Source organism: Entelurus aequoreus, linkage group LG19 (assembly GCF_033978785.1).
Source record: "Entelurus aequoreus isolate RoL-2023_Sb linkage group LG19, RoL_Eaeq_v1.1, whole genome shotgun sequence".
Taxonomy (NCBI): Eukaryota; Metazoa; Chordata; class Actinopteri; order Syngnathiformes; family Syngnathidae; genus Entelurus; species Entelurus aequoreus.
In genome coordinates, this window is record NC_084749.1 from 8000160 (window position 1) to 8023030 (window position 22871).

The 22871-nt window shown below is 37.4% G+C and overlaps 1 protein-coding gene across 1 annotated transcript in view; it reads right to left on the minus strand.

Moving 5' to 3' along the window:
- Nucleotides 1–22232, minus strand: part of LOC133634840 (mitochondrial import inner membrane translocase subunit TIM44-like) — a 41493-nt gene extending 19261 nt beyond the window's left edge. Inside the window, 11 exon segments of the mRNA XM_062027477.1 lie at nucleotides 2273–2397; nucleotides 6626–6718; nucleotides 11017–11102; nucleotides 11207–11343; nucleotides 14277–14426; nucleotides 14504–14524; nucleotides 14526–14585; nucleotides 14654–14723; nucleotides 14725–14855; nucleotides 18515–18619; nucleotides 22142–22232. Coding sequence (XP_061883461.1) covers nucleotides 2273–2397; nucleotides 6626–6718; nucleotides 11017–11102; nucleotides 11207–11343; nucleotides 14277–14426; nucleotides 14504–14524; nucleotides 14526–14585; nucleotides 14654–14723; nucleotides 14725–14855; nucleotides 18515–18619; nucleotides 22142–22171 — 1008 coding nt within the window. The 5' untranslated portion in view covers nucleotides 22172–22232.
- Nucleotides 22233–22871: the final 639 nt, after the last annotated feature.

A 22871-nucleotide genomic window follows, 5' to 3' on the forward strand; every position in this document is an offset into this window, starting at 1 on the left:
AAAATATGTAATATTTTCCCCAAACCATTTCATGTTTTATGCCCTTTTTCCCAAAGAAAATCCTGTTTTATGGCAAAAACATTAAATATGCAATATTTTCCCCAAACATTATGTTTTATGACATTTTTTCCAAGGAAAACCTTGTTTTTTATGGCAAAAACATTAAATATGCAATATTTTCCCCAAATATTTTATGTTCTATGACATTTTTTTCCAAGGAAAACCCAGTTTTTTATGCCAAAAACATAAAATATTCAATATTTTCCCCAAAACATTTTGTTTTATGCCCTTTTTTCCAAAGAAAACCCTGTTTTGTGGAAAAAACATAAAGAATGCAATATTTTCCCCAAAACATTTTTTTCATGTTCTATGCCATTTTTTCCAAGGAAAACCCTGTTTTTATGGCAAAAACATAAAATATGTAATATTTTCCCAAAAACATTTAATTTTTTTAAACCCTTTCCCCCCAAAAAAAATACTGTTTTATGGCAAAAACATTAAATATTTAATATTTTCCCCAAAACATTTTATCCAAGGAAACCCTGTTTTTTATAGCAAAAACATTAAATATGCAATATTTTCCCAAAAACATTAAATTTTTTTAAACCCTTTCCCCCCAAAAAAAATACTGTTTTATGGCAAAAACATTAAATATGTAATATTTTCCCCAAAACATTTTATGACATTTTATCCAAGGAAACCCTGTTTTTTATAGCAAAAACATTAAATATGCAATATTTTCCCAAAAACATTGTGTTTCATGTCATTTTTTTCCAACGAAAACCCTGTTTTTTATGACAAAAACTTTAAATATGCAATATTTTCCCCAAAACATTTTGTTTTATGACATTTTTTCCCAGGAAAACCCTGTTTTTATTGCAAAGACATAAAATATGTAATATTTTCCCCAAAACATTCCATGTTTTATGCCCTTTTTCCCAAAGAAAACCCTGTTTTATGGCAAAAACATTAAATATGTAATATTTTCCCCAAACATTATATGTTTTATGACATTTTTTCCAAGGAAAACCCTGTTTTTTATGGCAAAAACATTACATATGCAATATTTTCCCCAAATATATGTTTTATGACATTTTTTTCCAAGGAAAACCCAGTTTTTTATGCCAAAAACATAAAATATTCAATATTTTCCCCAAAACATTTTGTTTTATGCCCTTTTTTCCAAAGAAAACCCTGTTTTGTGGAAAAAACATAAAATTTACTATACTCTGTCGTGACAATGCTGGTTTTCAGAGCAGAGGAGCATGTTCTGCAGCGCGCACACACGGAGTACTTACAAGCAGACACAGTGTGTAGACAGAAAAGGGAGAATGGAAGCATTTTGGTCTAAAAACTGAAGGTAAAGGTGAGGTTATAACACTGAAGCCCCCGATGGAAGAGGTGCTTTAAGACATGGCTAGCTAGGTAGCAGCAAACATACATCTGCAGTCGGCAAATAAAGTATGTTTCTTACAAGTATCATTATCACTGGAGGACGAGGAATAGCTAAACATGCTTCACTACACACCGTACGAGGATACAATAGCTCACCGGCGTCACAATGTAAACAAACGCCATATACCTGACATCCACTGTAATGATACCAAGTACAAGAGTGTATCTAGTCGATACTACTATGATTACGTAGATATTTTTTATCTTCACAAAATCTTTTTTCCTTTTTTCAAAATTGATATTATGTTTATAAAGTCAGGAAATACGTTCCTGGACACATGAGGACTTTAAATATGACCAATGTATGATCCTGTAACTACTTGGTATAGAATCGATACCTAAATTTGTGGTATCATCCAAAACTAATGTGAAGTATCAAAAAAGAGAAGAATAAGTGATTATTTCATTTTAACAGAAGTGTAGATAGAACATGTTGAAACAGAAAATAAGCAACAGTAAATGAACAAGTAGATTTATAATCCATTTTTACAGTTTGTCCCTCATAATGTAGACAAAATGATAGGTGTATAAATGACACAATAAGTTACTGCATACGTCAGCAGACTAATTAGGAGTCCTTGTTTGTTTACTTACTACTAAAAGACAAGTTGTCTAGTATGTTCACTATTTCATTTAAGGACTAAATTGCAATAATAAACATATTTTTAATGAACCATAAGATGTTTTGTTAAAATAAAGCCAATAATGACCATTTTTGTGGTCCCCTTTATTTAGAATAGCATCGAACGGTATCGAACAGTATCGAAATACATTTTGGTACCGGTACCAAAACATTGGTATCGGAGATCTGCCATACCTCTAAAATATTGGGGATGATGTCACGCTCGCACTGCTTGAGGAAAGAATCTTTGTCGAAGGAGGGGTCCGCCTTCAAAATCTCGGTCAGCACCTCGGACATCTCGGTCTTGGAGAAGAGTCCGCCTGGATGAGAAACATGCGGCATTTAGCAATAATGTGGTGATGAACCATTCAGAGGCATGCAGACCCAGGTCATCTATTAGCATTCAAGCTAACTTCATCCGAGCCAGTGAGGGACTTGATTTACTGAAACTCCATACCGTAAATACGGACTATGTTCAGGGTTTCCCTTAGTACAGGCGTGTCAAACTGGTTTTTAATTGAGGGCCACATCGCAGTTATGGTTGCCCTGGGAGGGCCATTTTTACCAGTGAATAATATACAGGCGTGCAGACAAGAGCTGTCTTTGATCTTACCAATCAAAAGGCTTGAAAAACTCCACTGTGTAGGATGGGAAGCGACATGAAGGTGTCGGTTTCTTTGATTCATTGTAATCCACAGGAAGATTTTGTCTAGAACCGAGATCTACAAAGCGGAGAGGAAGCAGGGCCTGACTCTTCTCCAGGCACCTTTTCTTTGAACTGTTTTGTGACCAAAGGCAGCGGCTGTTTACGACCCCCCTTCCTTTAGAAACAGCTGTTGCCATGTAATCAGGGAAAGTCCAAATAAAAGAGGAGGCGTACAATCTTTCGTCAGAGCGTGGGATGGCACTGTACAAGGGTACAGTGTCTACGCGTTTCTCCTCATTGAGCCAAATGTCATTCTGTCTCTGTTTGATTCCTTGCTTCTTGTCTTGTTTAATAGATGCCATCAGTGTTTGAACCTGACAAAAAAGGATTTGCAAATCATTGTATTCTGTTTTTATTTACCATTTACACAACGTGCCAACTTCACTGATTTTGGGTTTTGTATTTATATGAGCAATAGATAATTCTATGCCCATAAGTTTATGTACCCTGCGAGAATTTATGATTTCTTGGCCATTCTTCAGAGAATATGAATGATAACACAAAAACCTTTCTTCCACGCATGCTTAACGGTTGTGTGAAGCTATTTATTGGCAACCAACTGTGTTTACTCTTTTTAAGATCAAAATGACAAAAGAAAGTACCCAAATGACCCTGATCAAAAGTTTACATACCACAGTGACTTTGATCTGATAACATGCACAAAAGTTGACACAAACCGGTTTGAATGGCTAATCAAGGTTCCAATCCTGTTTGTTTGTAATTAATGTGTGTGTATAAAAGGTCAGTGAGTTTCTGGGCTTCTGACAGACCATTGCATCTTTCATCCAGTGCTGCAAAGATGTTTCTGGATTCTGAGTCATGGGGAAGGCAAAATAATTGTCAAAGGATCTGTGAGAAAAGGTAATTGGACTGCATAAAACAGGAAAGGGGTATAAAAAGATATCCAAGGAATTGAGAATGCCAATCAGCAGTGTTCAAACGCTGATTAAGAAGTGGAAAATGAGGGATTCGGGTAGACCAGCAAAGATTTCAGCCACAACTCCCAGGAAAATAGTTCGAGATGCAAAGAAAAATCCACAAATAACTTCAGCTGAAATACAGGACTCTCTGAAAAATTGTGGTGTGGCTGTTTCAAGATGCACACTAAGCAGGCATGTGATTTGACAACAATGAAAAAGACTGAAAAAACTTCCGGGGGTCTGGGGGACGAAGGCCCCCAGCCAGGTCCAGGGCCCCCCGAAGCTCCTGGTTTTTCACCAATTTAACATGCTAAAATTAACAAAGACAGCACCATTTGAAGAAAATATTTTAGTGTTTAAAGACATGAAAACATCCTTAATAGAACATACATAACCCAATTATCCTAATGAATTACTGTATATGGTTCGGTCCCAACAGTATTTAGTCACTAATATTTACATCTTGTGTTCATTTCACATCCACATTGATCAGTGTTATTATCTACAGTTTATTTACAGTATTACCACATTACTTCAGTTCATGTAATGTAAACATTTCATTCTTTTCGCCAAAATAAGATATACATTTATGAAAATAATTAAACATGTTTAGTATTGTTTACTCATATTTGAAAATAGGAAATAATAATAATGTGAGGACACTGACATATTGCATGAAACAAGTGTGAAAATATTTACCTTCAAGATTGTTACACCACTGACAATAGTTTCAACAGACTACATAAGAACTTAATATTACAAAATAGTATTATATGCAAATTTATTTCAAATAAATTGTTAACTGGAATCAATAATGCGACTCTTTGAATTTCTGTAATCTCATAATATATTTTCACGTGGCTTTTTCTTTTTAGAAAAACCCTTTTATATTTCGCTAAGCAATAATTGGTTAATATTTAAAACAAACATGCGTATGTCGCAAGCAAATATTTTTTTAGCTTACCTCATTATTAACAACCCTGTCTGCAACTGAAGTGGGTGGATCTTTCCTCTCCATGTCTACGGCAGTTGTCGATGTAAACAAAAGATGAAGTCCGGAAGGTTTGCTCACTTTCGGTTGACATCCAAAAGTACCAGCTAGTGAAAAGTTGGTTTTCCTTGCTTCAAATTGTTTCATATGTTTGTGGCGTTTCGCATGTACTTCCAAAGCCTTGAAACCTCGTGATCCATAGTCAATATTATCATGACACCACGTGCACAAAACCTTTCCGGGACGATCGATTTTCCGAATAAAATCACCAAACAAAGTCCTAACTTTCTTCTTCCCAACAGTATCAGTGATTTCCCTTTCCCTCCAGTCCCATCGGAACTTATTTTTGACATGTTTATCAATTTCTTTTACTCATAAAGTGTCCTTTCTCTCGAGAACCGACATCGTTTACATATGGAAAATGGCCGTAATAACCATTATGAATGATGACGTTATTAACGTCATTAGGGATGTCCGATAATGGCTTTTTGCCGATATCCGATATTCCGATATTGTCCAACTCTTTAATTACCGATACCGATACTGATATATACAGTCGTGGAATTAACACATTATTATGCCTAATTTGGACAACCAGGTATGGTGAAGATAAGGTCCTTTTTTTTTTTAAATTAATAAAATAAAATAAGATAAATAAATTAAAAACATTTTCTTGAATAAAAAAGAAAGTAAAACAATATAAAATCAGTTACATAGAAACTAGTAATTAATGAAAATTAGTAAAATTAAGTGTTAAAGGTTAGTACTATTAGTGGAGCAGCAGCACGCACAATTATGTGTGCTTACGGACTGTATCCCTTGCAGACTGTATTGATATATATTGATATATAATGTAGGAACCACAATATTAATAACAGAAGGAAACAACCCTTTTGTGTGAATGAGTGTAAATGGGGGAGGGAGGTTTTTTGGGTTGGTGCACTAATTGTAAGTGTATCTTGTGTTTTTTATGTTGATTTAATAAAAATAAAAAAAATAAAAAAAATAAAACGATACCGATAATTTCCGATATTACATTTTAAAGCATTTATCATCTGTAAACGTCATCATTCATAACAGATGTCCTGATTGGTCACAAGGAACATATCGACCAATCAACTACGGCGTAATATAAACTACGTCTCGAATCTTGATTTAGGGTCGGAAAAAAAAACGGAAAAACGGGAGATAATTTATTTATTTTTCCCGAGATTAAAAAAGACGGAATTCCGACTTTAGACGGAAAAATCACATGCCTGACTAAGGTGGCACTTGAAGAAAAATGGGCTGCATGGTCGAGTCGCCAGAAGAAAGCCATTTCTGCGCAAATGTCACAAAGTATCCCGCTTACATTACGCCAAACAGCACAGAGACGAGCCTCAAAACTTCGGGAACAAAGTCATTTGGAGTGATGACACCAACATTTTACTTTTTGGCCACTCGACCATGCATATGTAAACTTTTGATCAGGGTCATTTGGGTACTTTCTTTTGTCATTTTGATCTTAAAAAGAGTAAACACAGTGGTTTGCCAATAAATAGCTTCACACAACCATTAAGCATGAGTGGAAGAAAGGTTTTTGTGTTATCCTTCATATTCTCTGAAGAATGGCCAAAGAAATCATAAATTCTCCAAGGGTATGTAAACTTATGAGCACAACTGTATTTTTCATCAGCTCCAAACTCTGTACTAAAAATCAATCGGAACGACACACAATGTCATTTCAATCGAACAGTTCTTCCGTAAAGCCTTCCATCCCGTGCTTCTTAAGCCCCGCAGTGTCCTTAAAAATGGCATACACATGCTAAAAACTTAAAACCTGTCAATCAGACCTTACAATGGAACGCCACTGCTGGCACTGGACCGTGGACGCGAAGGTTGAATCCAGCCGACACGGCACTTCTATTGTGCCTCTCATGGCAAGCGCTCACCTATGAGGTCGGTCATCTTGTCAGTGACGGCCCGCGATGCTCGGATGAAGGCGTTGTCGCTCTCGTCGTACTTCATCTTCATTTCGAAGAACCCTGCAGCGGGGATGGCGGAGGAGAATAGATGATCACAAATGCACCCCCACAGGGACTTATTCCATCATGATGTTCCCACTCTTCACACTCCACAGCCGCAACATTAGGTACACCTGCGCCGTCTTATTTCCGGAGCTAGTAACCCACTGTGCTTATTATTATTATAATGTAGCATCCTACTGAGAGAGGTTTTCATTTCATGATCACAATATGGCAAACATCCATTAGTATAATGTCTTTTAAACAGATTTAAAGTTCAACCATAAATCGCCTGAATGCTGAAACTATTCCAACAGGAAATGGCAACTTCAGTAGAAATTGCCTGAAAAAGCTGAAATGCTAACAGTTAGCACGCTAGCCAGAAAGCAAGAAATATGACATTTAGAATGGGTCAAATACCGACTTATGACTGAGGTGTATGCCTTAAAAAATTGCTACAAAAGATAACAGCTAATGGTATGCATGCGTAAAGTGTGAAAATATATGACCGAGGCGTACACATGCAAAAGTAGCTAAAAAGCCAGCATGTTAGAACACTTGTGTCAAACTCAAGGCCCGCGGGCCAGACGTGGTCCTCCACGTCATTTTATATGGCCCGCGAAAGCCTGGAAATAATATGTGTCAATAAAAGACCTTTTATTTTATTTACTTTCTTACTAAAAGGTATTCGTTTTTTTTCTCCATTTTGACAGGAAATAAAAGAGAGTCCAATATTGCAACAAGTACCGTATTTTCCGCACCATAAGCCGCAGCTAAAAAACACAATTTTTCTCAAAGGCTGACAGTGCGGGTAATAACCCGGTGCGCCTTATATATGGATTAATATTAATATTTATTTTCATAAAGTTAGGTCTCGCAACTACGGTAAACAGCCGCCATCTTTTTTCCCCGTAGAAGAGGAAGCACTTCTTCTTCTACGGTAAGCAACCGCCCCCATAGAAGAGGAAGCGCTTCTTCTTCTACGGTAAGCAACCGCCCCCATAGAAGAGGAAGCGCTTCTTCTTCTACTGTAAGCAACCGCCAAGGTGAGCACCCGCCCCCGTAGAAGAAGCGCGCGGATATTACGTTTCATTTCATTTGTGTGTTTCTGTAAAGACCACAAAATGTCTCCTACTAAGAGACATGCGTACAAGGTTCCACTGACTTTTGATATTCCTGTGAACCGCACTGTGGATACAACAGGAGCACGTACGGTGAATATTCGCACCACAGGGAATGAGAAGTCGTCCTTCACTGTGGTTAGCTTGCCATGGTAACGGCCAGAAACTTCCACCCACGGTGATATTCAAAAGGAAGACCTTGCCAAAAGAGAACTTTCCAGCCGGCGTCACCATAAAAGCTAACTCGAAGGGATGGATGGATGAGGAAAAAATGAGCGAAGAGACCTGGTGACTTTTTTCACGCAGCTCCGTCCCTGTTGATCTACGACTGCATGCGCGTCCACATCATAGATGGTGTCAAAAAACAAGTGAAGCACACCGAAGAAGAAGAATTCGAGGGATTTGTGGATGAGTAATAACTTCAGAAAGTGAGCTTTAAATGTTTATTTTGTGTGTTGTGTGACATTAACGTATGAGCAACGTTGAGTTATTGATGTTGCTATTGCTCTGCACTATTTTGAGTGTTACTATTTTCGTGATTGCACATTTGCACATTACATTTTGGGAGTGAACAGAGTTGTTAGAACGCTGGTTTGTAATATATTATTAAAGTTTGAATGACCTATCTGACTGTTTTGTTGACATTCCCTTTAGCGTAGCGTAGGTGCGGCTAATAACACGGGGCGGCTAATAGGTAAACAAAGTTTTGAAATATGCCATTCATTGAATGTGCGGCTTACAACACGGGGCGGCTTATGGTGCGGAAAATACGGTATTAAATTATCTAACTTTTTGTTGGAATAATTATGTGTAAGTTATGCTTAAAGGCCATTGCTATAGTTATTATCAATTGTGCTCAAGTTGTACTTTTCTATCTGTGCAAAGGGACAACTTGCAAAACCAAGATTGCGAGTCGTCTCTTATCAGTGTTGGTGTCCAGAACATCGAGTACCGTGACGCAGACAAAGCAGAGACAGGGCGATATCACGAGTGTCAGCTCATTTGCATTTCTGAATAATCATACTGTATATTGTGTCTAACTGGGGCTGCTAAAATTACCCCACTTCCTTCAGAAGCAGCCTCAGTGATGTAACCAGGGACCATACTTGCCCACCTTGAGACCTCCGATATCGGGAGGGGGGGGGGGGGGGGGGGTGTTTGGGGCGGGGGTCGTGGCTAAGGGCGTGGTTAAGAGGAGAGTATATTTACAGCTAGAATTCACCAAATCAAGTATTTCATATATATATATATATATATATATATATATATATATATATATATATATATATATATATATATATATATATATATATATATATATATATATGTATGAAATACTTGACTTTCACTGAATTCTAGCTATATGTATATATATATATATATATATATATATATATTATATATATATATATATATATATATATATATATATATATATATATATATATATATATATATATATATTTATTTATTTTAATTTTATTATACATATAAATAAAATATTTGAATTTCAGTGTTCTGCAGGCTATCCAGTAGATGGCAGTATTGTCCTGTTTAAGAGTGTCACAACATTGCTGTTTACTGCAGACGAACTGCTTTACGGTAGACTAAACGTGACTGCTGTTGTTGTGTGTTGTTACCGCGCTGGGAGGACGTTAATGAAACTGCCTAACAATAAACTCACATAAGAAACCAAGAACCCTCTCTCCTTGTTGTGCACTCTACTCTCTGAAAGCCGTAGATGTTATGACGTCATTGGGCAGGCAAGCTGTTTATATTGTGGGAAAGCGGACGTGAGAACGGCTGTCCCCACTCAGGTCCGCATTGAGCTGGAGGGGGCGTGGCCTCCAGCCCTGGCTGAATACCGGGAGTTTGTCGGGAGAAAATCTCTGCCGGGAGGTTGTCGGGAGAGGCGCTGAACACCGGGATTCTCCCGCTAAAAACGGGAGGGTTGGCAAGTATGCCAGGGACCTCCCAAATAAATAGAGGAGCACGTGGGCTGTGCCTTAGAGCGTGGTGGGAGATTGTAACTGAGCGTGCAGTCCCAAACGTCTCTCCTCTGCATGATTCCTTGCTTCTTGTCTGTTTAATAGATGTCATCAGTGTTTGAACCTGACACTTTTTTATTGAAAATTCAAATAAATACTTAAATATTTGCTTAACTTATGATTTCGAAGCACGTTTTCCATCAACGTGTACACCATAAAAGTGACTAATGATTTTACTCTAAAATATACGGATGTTTTTACAGCATGTTACTGTAAGTTGAAAAAAAGCAACCAAGGTTTTTTATTTTTACAGTAAAACTGAGCTGTCAGTTTTTTGTTTTTTTACTGTAAAATCCACGGTTGATGTGTTCACGGTGTATTGCTGTAAATGGAATAACGGTACCACATTTTATTATAGTAAAAAAAACTGGCAGCAGAATTGCCAAAATACAAAATGTTTCTATTTACAGTAATATGTTGTGAAAGAAAAAAAAAAAAAAAATAAAAATGGATGGATGGATGGAATAATAAAAGAAAACACCATATATGTTACAGTAAAAGTCTGGCAACTAAGCTTTTCGAATGGGGAAAAATGTGTCAGAATAATTGTATCTAAGTTATCACAAAACTTTCTGTTTTAATGAGTTCCCGGCGAGCAGACAAAAGCTGTCTTTGATCTTACCAATCAAAAGGCTTGTAAAACTCCACTGTGTAGGATGGGAAGCGACATGAAGGTGTCGGTTTCTTTGATGTATTGTAATCCACAGGAAGATTTTGTCTTGACCCGAGATCTACAAAGCGGAGAGAAAGCAGGACCTGACCCCCTTCCAGGCACCTTTTCTTTGAACTGTTTAGCAACCAAAGGCGACGGCTGTTTACGACCCCCCGTCCCTTTAGAAACAGATGTTGCCATGTAATCAGGGAAAGTCCAAATAATCTTTCGTCAGAGTGTGTACAAGGGTACAGGTCTATGCGTTTCTCCTCATTGAGTCAAATTTAATGCTGTCTGTCTAATTCCTCGCTTCTTTGTCTGTTTAATAGATGTCATCAGTGTTTGAGCCTGACAAATGTCCCAGAAAATGTGGAATTCCTGGAAAAGTGAAAATAAAACGGAGGAAAAGTAGGGTGTAATAATAATAATTAGAGTACTATGAACCTTATTAGGTGTACCTGATGTTGTGGAATACCATTCAAAAGGAGGACAACTTACTGTTGAAGACCATATTATTGTCTTTGAAGTCCTTCCACTGCTGGTACCATTTGGAGTCCCTGTGGAGCACCACGCCCGTAGCTTCCCTGAAAGAACACACACACACACAACCTCACAGTGTCAATAAACACCAAAGTCCAGAGAGGACGTCATGGCTGCGGTGGTGTGGTCAGTTTGTCCGCTCACGCACTCGTTGGCTTCATAGACCTTGTTTTCATCCGCCGGCCCCTTCGAGGAGAACTCGCTCCGCTTCCTGAGTCTAGCGGGAGGCCGGTAGGGGCCGGTGTGGCCCAGGTCGCCGATCTCTTTCTTCACGCTCTCCATACCCTGAATGAGGTCAACAAAGTAAGAATGACCGCAAAAATGGAGAGGATTGATCTCATTTCGAAGGTTGCATTGTCACCTGCAGCAGGAGTCATTACTGTACGTTTGTCTGGCTGGCAGCTAGTCGGTAAAATTACTTATGGGCAGATTTGAAGGAAATGTCACAACAACTTTAGTGTGTGCGTATGCCGCCCCCACAACAAGTCAATAAAGTTCCACCTAGGGCAGACCTGGGCATTCTGCGGCCCACGGGCCGCATCCGGCCCTTTGTGCGTCCCTGTCCGGCCCGCGTGAGGCCAATTATAAATTACAAAATAAATTTTAAAAAGTATCTATGTCGAGTGTGCAATACAACGGTGCTGCTTTTGTTTTGAAAATCGTTATTTGTATTACTTCCGTGTGGACGCATGCGTGTGCGTGATTGTGAGTGAATGTGAACAGCTGCAATAACAAATTACAAAATAAAGTTGAAAAAACATACAATACAACTGTGCTGCTTTTATTTTGAAAAGTATTATTTATGGGTGTGTGTCCGTGTGTAACCTGCGAGTGAAGGTGCACATGCAGCGACAATTTTGCACGGTTTACACCCGAGACGCTAAAAAGAGAAAAGTTGATGAGGAATGGCGTGTTTCCAACAAGACATGGACTGCAAAGCAACGTTCCCTCTAAGGTGCGTGCCTGCGCAATTGCGCACTGCTCAAGCGTCCGCTGCGCGCAGCAAATATATGCCGCGCACCAAATCAAATCCCATGTGAATTCTAAACAAAATAAACATATTTATTCGATGTAATTTTGCAATGCAGCTTTGAGTGACAGTGACAACAAGCGGCCCGAACGGTGTTCGTCAACACCGTTCAATTGAACACCGTTCAATTATTGTAACGTCTATCGAGATGCTTCGAGGACAGGAATTATATCGATCACTTTATTGAGCAAAACTGTTTATATTCGGCCATAACCACACCAAAAACATGAGTTTTCACACTTCTATCTCGAAAAACTAGTCATTTTCTGCCGTACAAACCAGGCCAAAACCAACTTGTCATCTGTCACCAACACGCATAGCACTAAACCACTGGTGCGTTTATGGCCACACAAAAAGTCGGACAACTCAAACACCACACAGTTACACTATGACTCCTCAGTCATACGTGTGCTTATTTTACTGTCATTTATTATTAATGTTAATTTATTTATATTAGTCATGGAATGCTGTTACACACACTATGTTGAAGTATTACTATTATTATTAATTATTATTATTTATCTTACGGTATATATCAAAAATAATAATGTGTGTAATACACAAAATAATAGCAAAATTTAATTGAAATATTGTCGATGTGGCCCTCCAGCAGTGCTCGGGTTGCTCATGCGGCCCCCGGTAAAAATTAATTGCCCACCCCTGACCTAGGGAGTTACAAACCCCGTTTCCATATGAGTTGGGAAATTGTGTTAGATGTAAATATAAACAGAATACAATGATTTGCAAATCCTTTTCAACCCATATTCAGTTGAATGCACTACAAAGACAACATATTTGATGTTCAAACTCATAAACTGTATTTTTTTTGTGCAAATAATAATTAACTTAGAATTTCATGGCTGCAACACGTGCCAAAGTAGTTGGGAAAGGGCATGTTCACCACTGTGTTACATGGCCTTTCCTTTTAACAACACTCAGTAAACGTTCGGGAACTGAGGAGACACATTTTTGAAGCTTCTCAGGTGGAATTCTTTCCCATTCTTGCTTGATGTACAGCTTAAGTTGTTCAAAAGTCCGGGGGTCTCCCTTGTGCTATTTTAGGCTTCATAATGCGCCACACATTTTCAACAGGAGACAGGTCTGGACTACAGGCAGGCCAGTCTAGTACCCGCACTCTTTTACTATGAAGCCACGTTGATGTAACACGTGGCTTGGCATTGTCTTGCTGAAATAAGCAGGGGCGTCCATGATAACGTTGCTTGGATGGCAACATATGTTGCTCCAAAACCTGTATGTACCTTTCAGCATTAATGGTGCCTTCACAGATGTGTAAGTTACCCATGTCTTGGGCACTAATACACCCCCATACCATCACACATGCTGCCTTTTACACTTTGCGCCTAGAGTAATCCAGATGGGCTTTTCCTCTTTGTACCAGAGGACACGACGTCTACAGTTTCCAAAAACAATTCGAAATGTTGACAGAACACTTTTCCACTTTGCATCAGTCTGTCCTAGATGAGCTCGGGCCCAGCGAAGCCGGCGGCGTTTCTGGGTGTTGTTGATAAATGGCTTTCGCTTTGCATAGTACAGTTTTAACTTGCACTTACAGATGTAGCGACCAACTGTATAGTTACTGACAGTGGTTTTCTGAAGTGTTACTGAGCCCGTGTGGTGATATCATTTACACACTGATGTCGCTTTTTGATGCAGTACCGCCTGAGGGATTGAAGGTCACGGGTATTCAATGTTGGTTTTCAGCCTTGCTGCCTACGTGCAGTGATTTCTCCAGATTCTCTGAACCGTTTGATGATATTACGGAGCGTAGATGGTGGAATACCTCAATTCCTCGCAATAGCTGGTTGAGACATGTTGTTCTTAACAATTTGCTTTGTTGACAAAGTGGTGACCCTCTCTCCCCGTCCTTGTTTGTGAATGGGCTGAGCATTTCATGGAAGCTGCTTTTACACCCAATCATGGCACCCACCTGTTCCCAATTAGCCTGTTCACCTGTGCGATGTTCCAAATAAGTGTTTGATGAGCTTTCCTCAACTTTCTCAGTCTTTTTGCACCTGTGCCAGTTTTTTTTAAATTAGTAGCAGGCATCAAATTCCAAATGAGCTAATATTTGCAAAAATAACAAAGTTTACCAGTTCGAACGTTAAATATATTGTTTTGCAATCTATTTAATTGAATATAAGTTGAAAAGCAGTGCATGAATCCAAACCTGTGAGATGGCTTTGAAAGCACCGGTCTTTCCCAACATCTCCCCGCTCTTGGAGACCGACTCTGCTGAGGTCTTGGCAGTTTTGGCCGCCTCTTCCATTCCCTCCTTGATCTTCTTCCCGATGTCCGTGCGACTGACCTCCTCCAGGCCCTGGTCAGGCACAAGAACACATCCCGGTGAGGCCGTCTCAGACCACCTATTGACCGTGTGACACTCCCGGTATTTACCTCCTTTACTGTGTCTGAGAGGTTTCTCCAGCTTCTTCTTCAGAACCTCTGAGGTCCTCACCGTTTCAGACTCAATAGTTTTCTACCAAGGCACAAAGCTTTAGGAACAACACCATTGTAAAAGGCAGCGTTGTGAGAGCAAATACTGACATATTTCCTGCGCGCTTGCCTCAAAGCGTCTGACTCCTCCAGTTTTTTGGCCTCTTCGCGGAACTTTTGATGTTTTCTCTCATTTCTTGTTTTTGCCCATCTCCTGCTTCAGGTTGTCCAGGAATTCGCCGAGGAAACCCTTTCTTCCCGCGCCCCGCTCCCCCGACAAATATCTCACCTGAAGACGTGAGGACTGTGGCACCTTTCACAAAACACAGAAGAACTTAAGCAGCAGGCACAAGAGGTACGATCCGGGCGATATAACTATATCAATATGGATCGCGATTGACACGTCATCGATATCAATAAAAAATGCGCTCAAAAGAAAACATAAAATATGCAATATTTTCCCCAAAACATTTGATGTTTTATGCCCTTTTTTCCATGAAAAACCCTGTTTTTATGGCAAAAACATTAAATATGCAATACTTTCCCCAAAACATTTTTTTCATGTTTTAGGCCCTTTTTTCCAGAGAAAACCCTGTTTTTTTATGGCAAAAACATTAAATATGCAATATTTTCCCCAAAACATTTTGTTTTATGCCATTTTATCCACAGAAAACCCTGTTTTTTGTGGCAAAAGCATAAAAAATGCAATATTTCCCCAAAACATTTTTTTCACGTTTTATGCCATTTTTTCTAAGAAAATCCTGTTTTTTTATGGTAAAACATAAAATGTGCAATATTTTCCCAAAACATTTTTTTTTTCATGTTTTATGCCCTTTTTTCCCATGGAAAACCCTGTTTTTTCATGGCAATAACATAAAATAAGCATTATTTTCCCCAAAACATTTTATGTCATTTTTTTCCACAGAAAACCGTTTTTACGGCAAAAACATTAAATATGCAATATTCACCCCAAAACATTTTGTTTTATGACATTTTTTCCAAAGAAAACCCTTTTTTTTGTGGCAAAAGCATAAAACATGCAATATGTACCCCAAAACATCTATGTTTTATGCCCCTTTTTTCCAAAGAAAACCCTGTTTATATGGCAAAAACCTAAAATATACAATATTTTGTCCAAAACATTTATGTTTTATGCCCTTTTTTCCAAAGAACACCCTGTTTTTTATGGCAAAAACCTAAAATATACAATATTTTCCTCAAAACATTTGATGTTTTATGGCATTTTTTCCAAAGAACACCCTGTTTTTTATGGCAAAAACATAAAATATGCAATATTTTCCCCAAAACATTTGATGTTTTATGGCATTTTTTCCAAAGAACACCCTGTTTTTTATGGCAAAAACATAAAATATGCAATATTTTCCCCAAATCTTTTTTTTTCATGTTTTATGCCCTTTTTTCCATGGAAAACACTGTTTTTTATGGCAAAAACATAAAATAAGCATTATTTTCCCCAACACATTTGATGTTTTATGACATTTTTTCCAAAGAAAACCCTGTTTTTTTATGGTAAAACATAAAACGTGCAATATTTTCCCCAAAACATTTTATGTTTTAAGCCCCCTTTTTCCAAAGAAAACCCTGTTTATATGGCAAAAACCTAAAATATACAATATTTTGCCCAAAACATTTTATGTTTTATGCCTTTTTTCCAAAGAACACCCTGTTTTTTATGGCAAAACCTAAAATATACAATATTTTCCTCAAAACATTTGATGTTTTATGGCATTTTTTTCCAAAGAACACCCTGTTTTTTATGGCAAAACATAAAATATGCAATATTTTCCCCAAAACATTTGATGTTTTATGGCATTTTTTCCAAAGAACACCCTGTTTTTTATGGCAAAAACATAAAATATGCAATATTTTCCCCAAATCATTTTTTTCATGTTTTATGCCCTTTTTTCCATGGAAAACACTGTTTTTTATGGCAAAAACATAAAATAAGCATTATTTTCCCCAACACATTTTATGTTTTATGACATTTTTTCCAAAGAAAACCCTGTTTTTTTATGGTAAAACATAAAACGTGCAATATTTTCCCCAAAACATTTTATGTTTTAAGCCCCCTTTTTCCAAAGAAAACCCTGTTTATATGGCAAAAACCTAAAATATACAATATTTTGCCCAAAACATTTTATGTTTTATGCCCTTTTTTCCAAAGAACACCCTGTTTTTTATGGCAAAAAACCTAAAATATACAATATTTTCCTCAAAACATTTGATGTTTTATGGCATTTTTTCCAAAGAACACTCTGTTTTTTATGGCAAAAACATAAAATATGCAATATTTTCCCCAAAACATTTGATGTTTTATGGCATTTTTTCCAAAGAACACCCTGTTTTTTATGGCAAAAACATAAAATATGCAATATTTTCCCCAAATCATTTTTTTCATGTTTTATGCCCTTTTTTCCATGGAAAACACTGTTTTTAATGGCAAAAACATAAAATAAGCATTATTTTCCCCAACACATTTTATGTTTTATGACATTTTTTCCAAAGAAAACCCTGTTTTTTTATGGTAAAACATAAAACGTGCAATATTTTCCCCAAAACATTTTATGTTTTAAGCCCCCTTTTTCCAAAGAAAACCCTGTTTAAAAAGACATAAAATATGCAATATTTTCCCCAAAAAAAGTTGAATATTTGATGTAAAGTAATTGGAGCCTTAAATAGGTAAATAATTCATAAAAACATTGCTTTTGATTCATTATTATTAAAAAACAAATAGACTAAAGGTCCCGGGGACCCAAAAGGCTCTCACTCGTAAAAGTATTCAAAACAAGTCATATATCAAAATATATTATTTTTATCTTTGAACACTTAACTCTCGAAATCAACACACAGAACACATGTAATACATTTAAAGTATAGAAATAAAACACAGCTTTGTTATCACTGCCCAAATTAAAAGGAGCATATCTTTCCACATGTTTAAAGATGCTAGAAATCGACTGATATGTTTTTTTTTTCCAGGGCCGATACCGATATTAGTAGTCAACGATATTTAGAGCCGATATTAATTCAAACACGAATATTATACGTCAGTAAACAGCTGGACGAGGTTTTAAACAGGTTTTTATACAGCGTTCAATTTTTGTTCTTATGTAGCAGAAGAAACAGAAAGTTGCAAAGCAAAGTTGGTTGCATGAACAAAGGCACTCGCTCGCTGGTAAGCGAGCAACGCAGGAAGTGATCACTGATCGACAGTATCAACTATCATGTTTGGTTGATTTTTTGCATGGAGTGAGAAAAGAAAGTCAACATGAAGAAATTGAGGATAAAAGAGAAAAAGTCACTTGGACAGTATGGCACTTATTTGGATTTTTTCAAAAGGACCAATGTGGTCTGTAAATGATGCAAGGCAAGACCGCTAACACCCCACCACCTTAGCCGCGCTCACCCTTTAGAGCACAGCTGTAACTTCCTGCCACTAAACCTGCAGAAAATAGTTCTTCTCAGGTTCCCCTATGTTGACATTTTCTCACTATTCTAAAGTTAAAGTACCAATGATAGTCACACACACACTAGGTGTGGTGAAATTTGTCCTCTGCATTTGACCAATCACCTTGTTCACGCCCTGGGAGGTGAGAGGAGCAGTGAGCAGCAGCGGTGCCCACGCCCGAGAATAATTTTGGTGATTTAACCCCCAATTCCAACCCTTGATGCTGAGTGCCAAGCAGGGAGGTAATGGCTCCCATTTTTATAGTCTTTGGTATGACTCGGCCGGGGTTTGAACTCACAACCTACCCATCTCAGGGTCTAACCACTTCTTACATATTCCTTATTTTCAATAGTTCATCGAAAATATCAACGAGCAACGATGTCGACTGATATAAAAACACTTATACCGTGGTACAGTTTTTAGCCAGCCCGTGGTACGACACCCAATCAGACAGAAGCCCACCTTGGCTCGTGCAAAAATAGTGACTTATCAAATGTTCCTACCTGGGAAGAACTGGAGGGAAAGTTCCGTATCCTGAAGACATTTGCTCTGTTGTGCAGCAGCAAGATATTGGAGGGGCACGTCGCAGAATATTTCCTTAAACATATCTGACGAGAGAAAAAAATATATATATTATTAGCCTGACTCTTCAGTATGTGCACTTTTAAACGTGTAACACAGGATGTAGAATTGGACAATAAACATTCAGTCCGAGGGTGTCCATAAAGAAACGTTGAAAGAGGCACTTTGATAGTAAAAACAGTGTAAATTGTGTCATTGTTGAATATATAAAAGGGGAAAATATCCAAATCCATTGCTATTCTTTATAAAGTAAGACACATGCTTAATAAGACATGTCTGCATATGTTCTATTCTTTTATTTCTCCATATTTAACATATTGTGTTGAAGTTTGGGGAAATGTTTATAAAACAAACATAGACCCAATAATTAAAATTTAAAAAAGGGTCATTAGAATAACACACAAGGCGTGCTACTATGAACATACCGATCCATTATTTAGAAGTTATAATGTGTTAAAATGTTCAGATATTGTGTTTTTAAAAGCAATGGAAATGATGTTTGGAGTAAAGAACAACAGCTTGTATTCTTAGGTTATTTCAATTAAGAGGAGATAACTATACTTCACGGGGGATATTTGATTTTTGAAATAGGTAAAGTAAGAAGGAATATAAAATACAAATGTATTTCCCCTCAGTGCTCAGCTCAGTGATGAGTTGAAGACATGTAGTTCTTTGTTAAGGTTTAAGAAAACCTTGAAAGGTGAAATAATTGAAAATTATAAAATATAATAATAATAATAATAATAGATTTTATTTAGGGATGTCCGATAATATCGGCCTGCCGATATTATCGGCCGATAAATGCGTTAAAATGTAATATCGGAAATTATCTGTATCGGTTTTTTTATTATCTGTATCGGGTTTTTTTTTGTTTGTTTTTTTTTTGTTTTTTTTTTAATTAAATCAACATAAAAAACACAAGATACACCTACAATTAGTGCACCAACCCAAAAAACCTCCCTCCCCCCATTTCTTTCTGTTATCAATATTCTGGTTCCTACATTATATATAAATATATATCAATACAGTCTGCAAGGGATACAGTCCGTAAGCACACATGATTGTGCGTGCTGCTGGTCCACTAATAGTACTAACCTTTAACACTTAATTTTACTCATTTTCATTAATTACTAGTTTCTATGTAACTGTTTTTATATTGTTTTACTTTCTTTTTTATTCAAGAAAATGTTCTTAATTTAGTTATCTTATTTATTTATTTATTTTTTAAAGTACCTTATCTTCACCATACATGGTTGTCCAAATTAGGCATAATAATGTGTTAATTCCACGACGGTATATATCGGTTGATATCGGTATCGGTTGATATCGGTATCGGTAATTAAAGAGTTGGACAATATCGGAATATCGGATATCGGCAAAAAGCCATTATCGGACATCCCTAATTTTATTTGTAAAAAGCACTTTACATTGAGTAAACAACCTCAAAGTGCTATAGTGTATTAAAAAAAAATTTTTTTAAAATAAAAAGATAATAAAAAATAAAAACTAGAACAGCACAGTACAGTACATATTCCGTACAATTGACCACTAAATGGTAACACCCCAATAAGTTTTTCAACTCGTTTAAGTCGGGGTCCACATTAATCGATTCATGGAGCTCTTATTTTGAAGGCGCTAAGAGCGGAAGTTTTTGATTAATTGATTGAAACTTTTATTAGTAGATTGCACAGTACAGTACATATTCCGTACAATTGACCACTAAATGGTAACACCCGAATAAGTTTTTCAACTTGTTTAAGTCGGGGTCCACGTTAATCAATTCATGGAGCTCTTATTTTGAAGGCGCTAAGAGCGGAAGTTTTTGATTGATTGATTGAAACTTGTATTAGTAGATTGCACAGTACAGTACATATTCCGTACAATTGACCACTAAATGGTAACACCCCAATAAGTTTTTCAACTCGTTTAAGTCGGGGTCCACGTTAATCAATTCATGGAGCTCTTATTTTGAAGGCGCTAAGAGTGAAAGTTTTTGATTGATTGATTGAAACTTTTATTAGAAGATGGCACAGTACAGTACAGTACATATTCCGTACAATTGACCACTAAATGGTAACACCCGAATAAGTTTTTCAACTTGTTTAAGTCGGGGTCCACGTTAATCAATTCATGGAGCTCTTATTATGAAGGCGCTAAGAGCGGAAGTTTATGATTGATTGATTGAAACTTTTATTACCAGGAAAGATGAGGTCACCTACCTAGGTTCCATTCTAGAGGCTAATCTTTCCTGTGATAAAATGGCAACCAAGGTAATCAAAAAGGTCAACCAACGAACGAGATTTCTCTACAGAATCTCCTCTCTGGTCAACAAAAGCACCTTGAAGATTCTAGCGGGAACTCTCGTTCAACTCTTTTTCGATTACGCATGCACCTCCTGGTACCCTAGCACCTCCAAATCCCTCAAATCTAGACTCCAAACATCCCAGAACAAGCTAGTCAGATTACTTCTAGACCTCCACCCCAGATCCCACCTCACTCCTACCCACTTCTCCAAAGTGGGCTGGCTCAAGGTGGAGGACAGAGTTACACAACTTGCACTGAGCCTAGTCTATAAAATCCGCTACACCTCCCTGATACCGAAGTACATGTCAAACTACTTCCTTAACGTAAATGACCGCCATAACCACAACACCAGGGGGAGCTCCACTAACCACGTTAAACACAGATTCCGATCTAACAAAGGTCTTAACTCATTCTCTTTCTATGCCACATCAATGTGGAATGCACTCCCAACAGGTGTAAAAGAAATGGCATCTCTATCCTCCTTCAAAACCGCAATAAAAGTTCACCTCCAGGCAGCTACAACCCTAAACTAACACCCTCCCCGGATTGCTAATAATCAAAAATAAACAAACAATCAAATGTAGATACTTTTTCTTATGCCTTCTGATCTCTCTCTCTCTCTCTCTCTCTCTATCCACTACTTGCTGTCCATATCCTACCCCCCACCCCCCTCCACACCCCTGATTGTAAATAATGTAAATAATTCAATGTGATTATCTTGTGTGATGACTGTATTATGATGATAGTATATATGATAGTATATATCTGTATCATGAATCAATTTAAGTGGACCCCGACTTAAACAAGTTGAAAAACTTATTGGGGTGTTACCATTTAGTGGTCAATTGTACGGAATATGTACTTCACTGTGCAACCTACTAATAAAAGTCTCAATCAATCAATCAATCAATCTTGGTATTGTGTTTGGGGCAAAAAAAAGCACGAGTTGGGGGGCAGAAATGGCCCCTGCGCCGTGTTTTGGACACCAATAAATAACTGTAAAATAATATTTTTTATTTAAAGTGTATGCATTATTATTTAGCGGCGACTTTTGTTAGATAATCGCTAAATGTAGCCAATCACGTTGGCATGCTACAGTGTACGGTTCGTCATCTCAGTGTAAAAAAAAAAAAAAACAGACCACCGAAAGCAATTGCATACATTTAGAATTTTAAGTAAATGTCCAATTATGAAATGAAGTGTTTTAAGTGTTTATTGAACGCAAACACGAGCCGAGCACTCACCTGATAACACTGACACAAGGGGGACGCCATCTTGAGTGTAGTGACGTTTGACCTTCTTCCGGTATGGACCTTCCATGTTCCGAGGGGAGGGGCTTACTTCTGATTGGGTAACAATTTGCGAGGGGGAGGTTCTGGGTGATGATTGGATAATATGGTACGGTGGGCGGGTCTTCAGTGTCCATTCATTCAAGGGCGTTTTGAATGTTAATTCAGCATAAAAAAAAGTCGATTTACATTCTTAATTACTAATCTAAATCGTTCCAGAACTTTCAAAAAATAATAAATTGATCTTTTTAAAACGTATGTATTTTTTGTAATAATTATTTGATATTACCTGATTGGGTAACATTTTGCGGGGGGGGGGGGTTCTGGGTGATGATTGGATAATATAGTACGGTGGGCAGGTCTTCAGTGTCCATTCATTCAAGGGCGTTTTGAATGTTAATTCAGCATAAAAAAAAAGTCGATTTACATTCTTAATACTAATCTAAATCGTTCCATAACTTTCAAAAATCAATACATTGATATTTTCAAAATGTATTTTTTGTAAGAATTATTTCATGTTACCTGGTTGGGTAACATTTTGCAGGGGGGGAATCAATAAATTGATATTATCAAAATGTATGTATTTTTTGTAAGAATGATAGAATGTTACCTGATTGGGTAACATTTTGCGGGGGGGAGGTTCTGGATGATGATTGGATAATATGGTACGGTGGGCGGGTCTTCA